Source organism: Zingiber officinale, chromosome 3A, assembly GCF_018446385.1.
Source record: "Zingiber officinale cultivar Zhangliang chromosome 3A, Zo_v1.1, whole genome shotgun sequence".
NCBI lineage: Eukaryota > Viridiplantae > Streptophyta > Magnoliopsida > Zingiberales > Zingiberaceae > Zingiber > Zingiber officinale.
In genome coordinates this window covers 101,081,551-101,095,856 of record NC_055990.1, presented here as the reverse complement: position 1 = coordinate 101,095,856, position 14,306 = coordinate 101,081,551, and the positions used below count along the sequence as shown (strand labels likewise).

At 39.5% G+C, this 14,306-nt stretch overlaps 1 protein-coding gene across 1 annotated transcript; it reads left to right on the top strand.

Annotated features, from left to right (window-relative positions):
- The first annotated feature begins 1,088 nt into the window (after positions 1 to 1,088).
- Positions 1,089 to 4,885, top strand: LOC122052173 (serine carboxypeptidase II-3-like). Its single transcript, XM_042613580.1, has 8 exons — positions 1,089 to 1,488; positions 1,577 to 1,684; positions 1,878 to 2,140; positions 2,332 to 2,592; positions 3,705 to 3,823; positions 3,927 to 4,019; positions 4,308 to 4,413; positions 4,662 to 4,885. The coding sequence occupies exons 1-8, from the start codon at positions 1,122 to 1,124 to the stop codon at positions 4,797 to 4,799; spliced, it is 1,455 nt and encodes a 484-aa protein (XP_042469514.1). The 5' UTR covers positions 1,089 to 1,121; the 3' UTR covers positions 4,800 to 4,885.
- Positions 4,886 to 14,306: the final 9,421 nt, after the last annotated feature.

The window sequence follows — 14,306 nt, the reverse complement described above, 5'->3', positions numbered from 1 at the left end:
TTCATACTCTTTCTTCTAGGGAAAAAGTACCTGACTTGAGCGTCGGAGGGTCTGCGCCGGGGGATTTTCCCTTGTTTTGGGTCTCTAACGTTCCGGTTGCTTATCTGAGTGTGTGCAGAGCCAAAGTACCACCGGTCTTCGTCATCGCCGTCCTTCTATCGCACAAGGGAGTGCCCTTTTCCTGTGCACGTACGTTGGGTGTGTCTTAGTTGTCTCTCTATCAACACTGATGTCATCTCAGCCGGCCTTCGTCTTATTCAGATTTCGGACAAGATCATTATATATACACACTAAAAAAACTATGGAGAAGAGCATGGTGTAAGAAAATCATGGTCCTAATCCCCACAACTATTTATTGTCATATTGTGGTCCTAACGCTTTCTACACATTATGATGATTCCCTCCCTTTTGCTGGAAACCATGACACGCCATCACTCCCCAGATATACTTATGATATACTTGACCAAAAGCTATGCTTTATAGTTCATATTCATACTATATATACATTTACTAATCTTCTTCTAATTTGTTCTAACTTCAAGCCATTATTTGTGGAGGAACATTGCATGTGGTTGGTCACTGATTCCAAGTTTCTTTCAAGGCTCTATTTGCCTTGATTAGGAGCTGTGGTATATATAACTTGATCGATGGAGAATTTTGAATATGATGTCTAAGCTTTTTTCATATCTTTGCATTTGTAGATTTTTTTTTAGTTCGATAAGTGAAGATAAAGTTTACCTTATAAACTATCTATCTCGTTGAAGCCTTTTAATTTTTTTTTTATCATTGTTAATAATAATCTCTCTTTCACGATGGATAGTCCAAAGCTGTTTTAAATTTTAATAGTGGAACGAACCATATGACATGATCAATCTTGGAATTTCTCATTAGCCACATAGACAAATGAACTAAATCAAATCCAAACCGAGCCAAACAATTTAATTGCCTCGTTCCACTCAACGACAAGGCTCAACAGATCATTCCCAGAGGAAGCAGGCAGATCATTCTCCGCCGGCTCCAACAACAATAAATCAGTTACTTCATAATTATCCGATTGTTCATCCTATAAATAAGATCTCATTCAATTCCATTCCATTCCATTCCTCATTCCCAATCAAACAATGAAGCCAAGTTCCAGCAGCTGTCTCTTCTTCTTCCTCTGTTTATTACAATGCGAAGCTTCTGGTACAGTGCGACAGGGAGATGCGCTGAACAAGTTCTACTTTAACAACAGAGCAAGGAGGTCTTCTTCATGGACTAGTAGTCTCCTTTCGATATCCGACCTGGAGTCGAAGGTCTACGACAATAGCGGGCTGAAGAAGGACGACAAGATCGTTGGGCTGCCCGGCCAGCCGGACGGCGTGCATTTCGATCAGTACGCAGGGTATGTCACTGTTGACAGAGCCAACGGCCGGGCTCTGTTTTACTACTTTGCTGAGACTGCCGAGAATAACGGGTCGAAGCCTCTTGTTCTATGGCTCAATGGAGGTATGGAATTAGTATTTAGTAGAAAATGAATCGATAGATGAAGTGCTTTTCGATAGAGTGGTGATGGCTGTGGCATGGGTGGGTGCAGGACCGGGGTGTTCGTCGCTCGGGTACGGCGCCATGGAGGAGCTCGGGCCGTTTCGGGTCATGAGCGACGGCAAGTCTCTGTACAGGAATCCGTACGCTTGGAACGAAGGTAGGAATCATCATGACACACATATATATATATATATATATATATATATATATATATATATATATATATATATATATATATATATATATATATATATATAGATGTTATTTCCTAAAGTTTAGGGAGTAGAGTGAGAAAAGGTTTCTGCTTTGGCATTACCCCGAACGAGAGTGACGTGCATTGTGCAATGCAGTTGCGAACATCTTGTTCCTGGAGAGCCCCGCCGGCGTCGGCTTCTCCTACTCCAACACCACATCGGACTACGCCAAGAGCGGCGACCGTAGAACGGCGATCGATGCACTGGTTTTCCTCGTCAACTGGTTCGAGCGGTTCCCGGAGTATAAGGGGAGGGACTTCTTCATCACCGGCGAGAGCTACGCCGGGCACTACGTCCCTCAGCTCGCCCATGCCATACTCCATCACAAAGATCGTCTCATCAACCTCAAAGGCATCGCGGTAAGCATGGATTCCGAAATCAAACAGTCTGATCAATCCTCTCTCATTTTGATTGCAAATTAAATCCGGAAGGATCGATCCCCTCCGATGCTTCAACAAAAGTTCCCATTTTGATTGCAAATTAATTTAAGAAAGATCGATCTCCTATAGTTCCCGACCGAAAGATCTCATTTTGCTTTCTAATGACCTAGATCGGGAACGCGGTGATCAACGACGAGACAGATGCCAAGGGGTTGTTCGACTACTTCTGGACGCACGCGTTGATCGCCGACGAGACCATCGTCGCGATCCACAAGTTCTGCAATTTCTCGCCGGACACGCAGCAACAGCCACCGGAGTGCGACCGAGCGATCGAGGAGGCCGACCGAGTCTTCAACGAAGTGGACATCTACAACATATACGCACCGCTATGCTTCTCATCGGGTGTGACGCCGACTCCAAAGTTGCCCTCGGTTTGTCTCTTGCAAGCATCTTTATATTTATCCTCATTGTCCTGGTACTTTTAGAGTCAATTTAGATCGACCGATTCAACCTGTTAACTCAAGAATCTGAGTTCATTGCTTTCTTGTTTCATAAGTGCAAGGAGCAAGTTAAATTAGGGGAAAACTATACTGGATTTAGAGGGTAAGCAGACTCAAACTGCTAACTTCTAGTCTTCTACCATGTTGAGTTGTATCCCTTCTTGATTCCATTTAGAAATGGAATAACAACTAACTTGATGCAAACCCTCATCTGAAAAAAAATGCATGAAGGGTATCGATTGAGCATGATCGAGATTAAGAAGAGATCTGCACTGGAAACTTGTTCCCTTTCAAGCCCTCTCCACCAAATTCATTTGAATGTTAATCACTAACATTACATAGTTTTCATTCAAATCATTTTATGGTTCTCAGTCACTGGATAAGGTTAAATTGCACTAAGGGAGACCTATACGCTGCACGATTGATCGAACAGGACTTGAGCTGCCATTCTAGATGTGAGCGAGCGAGATCATAAGTTCCCCTAGATCATGTGGTGCACACGCTCCCCTTTCATGCAAAAACCACCTGCAGGAGCTAAGATTTGCACACTAGCTTTGCTTCCCTTCAGAGGCTCCCTTTTTTTTACTGAATTATTTTTATTCAAATCATTTTATGGTTTCTCAGTTACTGAATGTAATTAAATTACACAAATGGAGAAGGGAGGCTTATGCTTTACATGATTAGTATTTAGTTGAGCAGGATTTGATCTCGGCCATTCTACATTCGAGTGAGCGAGATTAAAAATTCCTCTTGATCATGTGTTTCACAAGCTCCTCCACTTGCAAGAGATGGAACTTGAATATTATTTTTGTTCATGTTAGGAGGTTTGTTTTTGTGACCAAACTCATTCAAAATTTTCACTCAATCATATCAATTGTGAATAATAGAGATATGGTTTATAGCCAACTTACTTGTAAAAATCATAGAACTAACAAATTTGATCTTGTTCTGTTTTTCAAAATACGGCAACTTTGCCGGATCCCTTCTCGCCTACCAATTGTTATGTCTATATACTGAAATGTTGTTTTCAAATTCTGATGCAGATTGAGAATTTTGATCCTTGTACTTCTAATTACGTGGAGGCATATCTTAACAATCCTGAGGTGCAGAAAGCTCTACATGCTAATGTGACAAAACTCAACTACACCTGGTCTGGTTGTAGGTATATACATATCTCATATAAGCTGTCATTTGATAATTTTATTTTACCTTTAAACAAAATAATTAAAATTCAGTCATTTATTTATATTTTTGTCTTGATACAGCCAAGTTATACATAGCTGGTCAGATCAGCCTTCCACAATATTGCCAATTATTCACGAATTGTTATCAAATGGGATTAGAGTTCTGAAGTACAGGTAAAAAAAATTATTACCTCATCATTACATTATATAACTAACCTAGGAGATGGATGAGTTAAAGAGACAAAGTTTAAGTGAAAATCCCCTTCACTGTCATCGGTGTCTTCATCATATAACAACATTTTTGCGGTTAAAGCAGATAGAGATTAAAATTTCTGTATAACATATGTTATACGATAAAGATATTGTTCATTAGATCATGAGTGAAGAGGTTTTCGATCAAATTTTGTCCTTAAGTAAGCTTTGGCCTAGTTCATTTTCATATGTATGCTTGCAATTGTGCAGTGGTGACATTGATGGAAGAGTTCCAGTTACTTCCACAAGATACTCCCTCAACAAACTAAAGCTTAAAGTGAAGGCTTCATGGAGAGCTTGGATGCTTAACAGTGAGGTAGATAACTATGTTGTTTTTAATCTTTTCATAATAATACATACATATATTTTGTATTTAATTATCCGTGAATCCGTTTGCACGGATAGATAAAAGAATTGAAAGTGTTTACATTGATGACAAAGTTATCCTCTTGTGATACTTGTGGATTTATATTTAAATGTGCCAAAACTCTCTTCATTGCTCGAACGATGGCGACGATTACTAGAACGATGTTAATTTTGATGATTTTTATTATGAATATGTAGGTTGGGGGATACACTATGATGTATGATCATAATTTGACATTTGCCACTGTTCGAGGAGCCGGGCATGAGGTTCCAAGTTATCAGCCAGCTCGAGCTCTGGAGATGATCAAGAGTTTTCTTCAAGAGTCAGGGTTTTAATAGAGAACTAATCCATTTATTGTTGTTGTTGTCCATTGTGATCTCAATAGTTGAATAAAATCTAATCTATGCTTTTTAAAATATTATCTCTGGCTTAAGTTAATCATGATTTGACGTCAATTAGTAATTTAGAAATTTCTTATTAAGTGGTTTAAATTTTATGTTAATTTATCATTAACGGAATTAAGATGGTGTGATAGGTTAATAATAAGTGATTATGCCTGCATTCAACTTGTTTACATCCAGCATTCTTCAGGCGTGGAACGCGGCAAACTTGGAATGTTTAAGACAATCACCGAACATAATACGTGGGCAGCCTTGTCCTTTGATTTTTTGGTCATGGCTACGTTATGGTATATTTGATGTCATTGCCTTGGACAACACAATAAAAGTTAGTTTTCTTTTGCATTCTCCTTGATTATTTTTTTATTACACAGCATTCAATTTGACTTCACCCACAGAATTCTAGAAATGATTTATTCCCACTGAGAAGAACATATAATCAATCCTTGTACAAACTGTTACCGAAATTTTTAACGCAGCATAATTATAAATAAGCCACCATTGATTACTGAATTTCCTTATCCTTAGGCAAATAGTTCATAAGAATTAATTCATATCTTATAAACTAGGTTTTATTTGGAATTGAGGGATGAAGGAACACTACTTATGAGTTTGTTTAACTTATCTTCAATTTTTATGCTCAATTTTAATGTAAAGAAATTTCATCCTAATCTCTGTCCAGTGCCTTATCAAATTCCTTAATTTGATCCATGTTTACAACCGGGAGACATGGAGAGATTCAAGATATTAGGGAAACTCATAAGGGCGACACACCTAACCTCCGCTGCAAGGCCTTGTTGGCGCGCCTCACAATTCTCTCCTTCCCAGAGCATGCAGATTTGCATCCTTCCGTCGGCCATCACTTGATCATCAGTAGGCGCGCACACTCTTCCTCGTTGTTTACGGACCTCCTGCACCATTAAACTGCCATGTGGCATTCCTCCCTGCTTCCCCAAAGTTGTTCGTCGAAAGTCCCCTATCATGTGTCTTGCTCTGCCATCTCTGGCAGCTCTACCCACATGTTGGTCGCCTTCTCATAGCTAGCGTTGACCACATCCAGCCCGCCGACCACGAACACCTTCCCTGACCTTGCGGCGCACATGTAGGAAGTCCGCAGCGAGGCTGGCATTGGCGCACCTGCTGGGCGCCAGGTGCCGAAGAGTAGGTTGTAGATGTGGACCTCGCTAGTGGGGCAAAGGGCGGACTTGTCCCATCTGCTGACCACCACCAGATCCCGCCCGACGACCATGGTTCAGTTGTACACAACGTGGGGATGTTGGAGGTGTTGAAATAATAAACTTAAGTTTTTTATATGAACGAATATTATTAATTCATTAACTCTAGAGTATATTACTAGAGAGTATTTTTAGTATCTAAAGCATATTATTAGCATCTAGTCGGGAAGAGTAGTGTCTTTTAAAAAATCTTTTTGTATGTGTCTCTTAAAGAATTTCTTTGTATGTATAAATATGTCCTTGTACGTGATATTTTTTTATCAATCAAGAAGATCAATTGTTATGGAGCTCTCCTTCATTCTCTTTCTCTCTATAAGGATTCTCATTCTCTCTAACAAAGTGATATCAAAGTGAAATACTCAAGTGATTGCCAACAATAGAGCTTCTTTTCATTTTTCTCGTCTCACAAATGAGAATTATGAGGGATGGTGTCTAAGGATGGAAATTTTACTTGATTCTCAAGATGTATGGAAGATGGTAGAGAAAGGCTATGAGAAGCCTTAAAATAAAGATAATTTACCTCGAGTGGAGAAGAATTCTTTGTCAAAGATAAAGAAGGATCAGCAAGTCCTCACCCTCATCCATCAATGTTTGGAGGATTCCATATTCAAGAAGGTGCCCGATACTATTATTTCAAAAGAAGTTTGGGAGATATTGGCAAAGGCTCTCTAAGGTGTTGACAAAGTAAAGAAGGTAAAACTTCAATCATTAAGGTGTATTTTGAAGCATTGTAGGTGAAAGAGTATGAATCCATCATGGATTATTGTTCATGGATGAAGGCAATTGTCAATCAATTAAGATAGAAGATGTACACATTGTTGAAAAGGTGTTTCATTCTTTAATTTCTAAATTTGACTATATTGTGTGTGTCATTGAAGAAACAAAAGATTTAGATTCAATGACTATTGAAGAATTAGAAGGTTATTTAAAGCCCATGAAGAAAAGATAAAGAGAAGATAAGAAGTCATTGGAGCAAGTTCTGAAAGTTAAAACTACACTACATAATGATGAAAAAGGACACAATTATTTTAGAGGTGATCGAGGAAGAGGCCATGGGCGAGGAAGAGGACATGTACATAGCCAAAATGGACCAGGTGAGGGGAAAAAGACAACTTTAATCAAGAAGAAAGAAGTCAATCATCACCTAGCTAGATACCATGGAAGAGCAAGAGGAAATGGACAAGGCTATTATCCAACTGGAAGGAGGTATAATAAGTGTTAGTTAGAGCCCTAGAGCCAATCATTTGATGATTGTATGGACTCATGTATATCATATTCTTGTATATTAATAAAGGCATTTGTTTGGTTATTATACTTATTTGTATTAGTGCCAAATAGACTAAGTATAATAGCGTCCTTGAGTAGAAGGTTCATACCTATATCAATCGATTAGTTGAATCGATAGTGAGATGATGTAGGGAACACTACTCTAAATCATTCCTAGTCGAGTATTAACATTCAGGGACAATGTTAATGCAATAAGACTAGCATGTAGGTCAGCTCGATGACTTGATCTCACAAGTCATGGATATAGAGATATCAAGCTGACACATGGGTATACATTGGAGAATGTATACTGAATGACCCGCCATGAGAAAGTATCATGGATCGTTATATGAGTGTCATATACTTTCTCATGTGGCTATTAGTATGACTATTATTCCTTAGACCTGAAGTCACCATAGATCCCTACATAAGGAGTTATGTACTTTAGTTTCGTCAAACGTCACCCATAACTGGGTGGACTATAAAGGCGATTACTGGGTATATAACAAATTATGCAGAGGGATGTGAGTGATGTAGATGGGATCTATCCCTCCTATATGACGGGAGAGACATCGATATTCTTGATAGAGTGAGACCACGAAGTGTATGGCCATACCCAAATGAGTCAATATGAGATATTGAGCTCATTTGATTGAGTGAGTCTACTCGGAGTTCAAGATTTAGATTGGTCAAAGGATGACACGGTCTATGCCTCACATTGATCAATCTAGATGTCTAGGATAGAAGGACAATTGTCATATATTGTGAGGAGTCACAATTAATAGTCACAAGGTGATGTTGGATCTCAACATTTCTTGTAACTTGGGTAGCAATGATGTATTGCTAGATGCCGCTCATTGCTTATGTTTCTAAAGGAGTTTAGAAACATTACCAACGTTACAAGAACCTATTGGGTCACACACAAAGAACATGTGCATGGAGATTAGGTTCATATGATGAACTAATAGGATTAGATTCATATGATGAATCAAAGATTGGATTCAAATTAGACTTATTGAGTTAGACTCAATTAGATTCAATTGTTGAATGAGTCTAATTTAAATTTGATTCATGAGTCAATTTATATTAATGAATTGAGATTCATTAAATTAAAATTGACTTGAATCAAAGCTTGGATTTAACTCAACAAGGAAGAGCATTGGTCAAGTTTGACTTGACCAAATAGAGGTTGACACATCAAGTTTTGACTTGATGAATTGCCACATCATGAGGATGACTCTGTTGGTGCAATATCCTTTAGGTCAAGGTTGACTGAGTTGACCAAGCTTGGGTCTTGGTCATAGTTTCGATGTTTGACAATACATGTAGACACATAGACAATGCAGGTGTTCATGTGGGGAGATTCTGATCAGGGATTGATCAGTGTGATTGAAGGAGAGTCAAGTAGGTCAAGAGTGACCGGATACCTGACTAGGAAGTCCTAACTGGTATGTTAGGCAGCAGAAGTGAAAGTCCTGGTGAGTGAAGCCAGGCAGAAGGAAAGCCCTAGTGAGTGAAGCTAGGCAGATTGGAAATCCTGGTGAGTGAAGCCAGGTGAAAGTCCTAGTGAGTGAAGCTAGGCAGAAGGAAATCCTAGTGAGTGAAGCTAGGCAGAAGGAAGTCCTGGTGAGTGAAGCCAGGCAGAAGGAAAGCCCTAGTAAGTGAAGCTAGGCAGATTGGAAATCCTGGTGAGTGAAGCCAGGTAAAAGTCCTAGTGAGTGAAGCTAGGCAGAAGGAAATCCTGGTGAGTGAAGCCAGGTGAAAGTCCTGGTGAGTGAAGCCAGGCAAGGGAAAATCCAGATGGATCAAGGATGATCAGACATCTGGTGGAAGTCCAAGTAGGACAAGAGAGTGACCGGATACTTGGCACGACGAGTAAAGTCCAAGTGGGTCAAAGGGATTGACCAGACACTTGGTGGGAAGTCCTAGCAGGTCAAAGGAGTGACCAGATGCTAAGCATGATGTATCAACAGGTCAAGGATTGACCGGATGTTGGTTTGAGAGGCTTGGGACTTGGTTTTGGGCAAAAACCAAGTGCTGGATCGATCAGTGGATCGATCCAGGCCTTTCCTAGCGAACAGAGAGCCTCTGGATCGATTCGTGGATCGATCCAGATGTCCAAATCGATCAGTGGATCGATTGGGACGCGGCTGCTTTGCGCGATAAGCGCTGGATCGATCCGTGGATCGATCCAGGCGTTTTTCCAGAGCACAGAGGTGCTCTGGATCGATCCGTGGATCGATCCAAAGCCTCCCCGATCGATTGGGAATATTCGAATCGATCGGGATCCGACCGTTGCGTCGTATTTGAGCTGCAGGCGTGCGTTGGCTGCAGCATCTCTTCACTGTTTTATCTCAGATCTTCGCCAGCTCCTCCACAGCACTCTCAAAGCTCGTGATCGCCAGTTCTTGAAGGTTCTTGGAAGCTCTCCGAGTCAAGAGGCGGATCAAAGGCAAGAAGAGAAGCTAGGGTTAGGGTTTTCTGCATTCATTGTAAGCTTTGTGCTTGTATTTGGTTTCCCTTTCCTTCTTCTTGTACCGAGAGTCTTGTAGGGCCTCTCCGCCCTCGGTAGTTACCGAAAAGGAGTGTTTCATAGTGGAGGGTGCGTGCGTGGTGTGGATCCTTGGATTAGTCACCTCCTTTGGAGGTGGATACCAAGTAAAATCCTAGTGTTAGCGTGGTTGTATTTGTTTCTGTATTTTCCGCTGCATATTCTTGAAGAAACAAGCAACGCCGAGCAACGCCAAGCACCGAGCGAACGCGACGAGCTATTCACCCCCCTCTAGCTACTTTTGGTCCTAACAGACTCATCCTACATGGCATGCCACATCATCCCCTTATATAATGGTGTGCCACCTCATGGAGGTTACACACCATTAATCCTTTTAATGTGGCCGGCCACATTAATGTGGGGGTTACACATGTGGTGGCCGGCCACACTAAGTGAGGAAAGGGTTTCATTTGGTGGCAATTGAATGGTGTTCAATGCTTCTTCTTCCTTGGGTGCTTCTCCCTCTCTCAACCTTGCTGATGGTCGTGGATTCATGGTGGAGAAGAAGTGAGAGTTGATTCCAAGCAACTACGTGGTGTGAAGGTCACAAAAGGAGAGTACCTAGAGGAGTGTGTGAGTTCCTTTTCCCTTCTCTCCTTTCTCACCTTTTAGATCCAATCCGAGAGCCCTAGAAAGTGCTAGCACACTTGTGGGTTCTCCTCTCCATCTTTCAGTGGTAGAAGACCACTCCTTGTTCGTGTGGATACCGCTAGAGGACCGTTCGCTTGACGGTCTCGAGATCCGGCTACTTTTTGGACGTTGCGGGATTACGAAGGGCACGCATCAAGGGTAAATGTTTTTCCCTCGTAGATATAAGAGTCGATCGTGTTTTAAACTCGTACTCGTATTTTTCGAAAGTTTTACCTTGCACGAGATCCGTGGCTTGGGCGATTCGGGATTTCCGCGATGCGAAAAGCGATTTTCGCGGCCCGAAAAACCAACAATAAGTCTAAAGTTGAATGTTACACTTGCCATAAAATGGGGCATTATATATGCTTGGGAATGCCATAATGCTACTAATGATATTAAGGAAGAGGCAATAGTAGACATGCATTGAGAGTGAGTAGATTGTGGATGACTTGTATCCATGTGCTGCTATGGTGTGACAGATTGTGGGATGATTAACGAGTATGCCTCATATGTAAAGGTTGTTAACTCCTATTTTATGATTGTATTCATTTTTGTTGATTGAGGTTACAACCTCTTGAAGCTTTTTATACATTTAGCTTTTTTTTTAAAAAAAAAAAAAAAGAAGAAGAGACTCATCTTGTTGCCGACAATCAAGAAATTCAAGAATCAACATTATTGCTACAAATCAAGGAAGAAAAGAAAAGTATAACAATTTATGGTATTTGGATAATGGTGCAAGCAATCATACGTGTGGATACAAAGATAAACTATTGTAGAGCTTGATGAGAAAGTAAAAGACATTGTTTCTTTTAGAGGCTTCTCAAAAATACATATTGAAGGGAGAAGCACAATTCTCATTCTTCTAAAGATGATAGTCATAAAATAATAACAGATGCTTACTTTGTGCCAAAATTAAAGAGTAACATTATAAGTTTGGGTCAACTACTTGAAAAGGGTCGTGATATTCTTATGAAGAATAACTTTCTTTGGCTTAGAGGTCAAAATGTTAATTTGCTTGCTAAGATTGCTATGTCAAAGAACAAAATGTTTACTTTGAATATTAAGACAATTGAAGCAAAATCTTTTAAGGCTAATGTGCAAGATGAGGCATGGAAATGGCACATGAGATTCGGTCATTTGAATTTTGGAGCATTAAAACCTATGGGAGAAAAGAAGATGGTGAAATGTATGTATTTGATCAACCATCCAAATAATTTATGGGAAGCATATCTTCTTGGTAAACATGCTAGAAAGAGTTTTCTAAAAGAAGTAATATTCAGAGCAACAAAGTCACTTAAACTTGTGTATACATATGTCTATGGACCAATCAATCCTTCTTCACTTGGTACGAGTAAATATTAATACTCTTTATTGAGGATTTTAGCAGAAAAACTTGGGGTTATCTTCTTAAGAAAAAATCAAAAGCTTTTGGTGCTTTCAAAAAATTCAAGACTTTAATAGAAAAAGCAAGTGGATATAATATCAAAGATTGGAGGTCTGATCGAGGAGACGAATTCACTTTCAAGGAGTTCAATGACTTTTGTGAAATTTCTAGAATTTGACATTCTTTGACAATTTCTAGATCGCCACAACAAAATGGAGTAGCTGAGAGAAAGAATAAAATCATTCTTAACATGGAAAGATGCATGCTAAAAGCCAAAAATATGTCAAAGGGGTTTTGGGCCAAAGTTATTTCTTGTGTAGTCTACTTGTCTAATCACTCTCCAACATTGAACACCAAAGATCAAACTCCTCAAGAAGCATGGAATGGAAGAAAGCCTAAGGTCAAACATTTGCGAGTTTTGGAAGCATTGCAAATGCTCAAGTACCGCAACAAGAGAGGTTTAAACTTGATAATTGAAATGCTAAATTTGTCTTTATTGGATGTATTTTACATTCCAAATGCTACAAATTATACAACCCAAGAAATGGAAAAGTGGTGACAAGTCAGTATGTTGAATTTGTTGAAAAGCATCTTGGAATTGGGAAGTTCAAGAACAGAATACTTATAATTTTCTTCCATACTTTGGAGAAGAAGAACAAGACACTATAGTGCCAATACAAAATACAAGTTGACCATCTACTCCCCATGAAAACAGTTCAACTGAAACACCTCAAAAGAAGAAAAGTTTGAAAGATATTTATGTTGAAACTCATGAAATCAATGTTTCTATTTGTCTTTTTGAAGATTCAAAACCCCTAACCTTTGAAGTAGAAGTGAAAAATGAACAATGAAGACTAATAATGGATCATGAAGAAATAAATGCAATTCATAAGAATGAGACATGGGATTGACAACTCTCCCAAAATAAAAGCAAACTATTGGTGTGAATGGATCTATAAGATAAAGAAGAATGCAAAAGGGGAAATCCAAAAATACAAAGCTCATCTTATTGCAAGAGAATTTAGTCAACTACCAAGTATCAATTATAATGATGTTTTTACTCCAGTTGCTCGATTAGAAACTATTCGATTAATTATTGCATTGGCTGCACAAAGAAAATGAAATATTTTTTAGTTAGATGTCAAGTCAATTTTCTTGAATGGTTAGTTGGAGGAAGATGTTTATTTAGAACAACCATTAGGTTATATTGCTAGAGGATAAGAAAACAAAGTTCTAAAGTTAAAGAAGGTTTTGTATGGATTGAAACAAGCCCCTAAAGCTTGGTTGGTCTCTATGTTAAAGAAAAGGAGAATGGTGATTTAATAATTGTTTGTTTATATATTGATGATTTGATTTTTACAGGAAATAATTCAATAATATTTGATGAATTAAAGAAAGACATGATTGCAAAATTTGAAATGATAGGTATAGGGATGATGTCATATTATCTTGGCATTGAGGTAAAAGAAAGTGATAATGGTATCTTTGTTTCTCAAAAGGGATATGCAAATAAAATATTATAGGAATTTAGTATGGAAGACCATCAATCAGTTGACACCCCTGTTGAATGTGGAATCAAGTTGACCAGATTAATTTGATGATGGCAAGAAGGTAAATCCAACATTATATAGAAAGTTTGTTGGAAATTTGAGGTACTTGACATGCTCTAGTCATGATATTCTTTATAGAGTTGGACTTATTAGTCGTTATATGGAGTCCCCAACTCAATATCATATGAAGGCTGCTTAAAGAATATTGAGGTATATATGTTAAGGGAACTTTGTGTTGGATCGTGAAATGTCGATAGAGGGGGGGGATGAATATCGATTCGAAAAATAGCGAGTGTAAACGCAGCGGAATAAAAACTGGACACAATGGATTTTACTTCGTTCGGAGCCTGTGACGACTGCTACTCGAAGGCCCGTACTCCGTGAGTACTTTCGTTGGGCAATTCACTAGCAGTTCGAAATAATGATTACAAAAAACAGTACAATGAATGCTAATGAAAATGAAAAGCAAATACCGACAATAAAGACAAGAAAGGAGCGTAGTGTCGGAGCTTTGTTAGCGTCGCAGAAGTGCAGAGTAGTGGAAGACTTTTCTTTTTGTTGTTGTACTGAAGCTCTCCTCTGACCCTTCTTTTATATGAGGCTCGGGGCACCCTGGATGCCTTCCGGGCGCCCTGGTGAGACGTGGCAAGTCCAACCAGCGAGCTCCACGTGGCGACGCGCGATCAGGATGAAATTTCCCTCCCGGGCGCCCGGACCTCCGGGCGCCCGGACCCTGTTTTCCCGCAGAATCCGTCCTGCAAGACAAACGTTAGTCCGGAGGCAAATTTACCCTGCAACACAGATTATTAGCAAAAGCAAAGTGAGCAT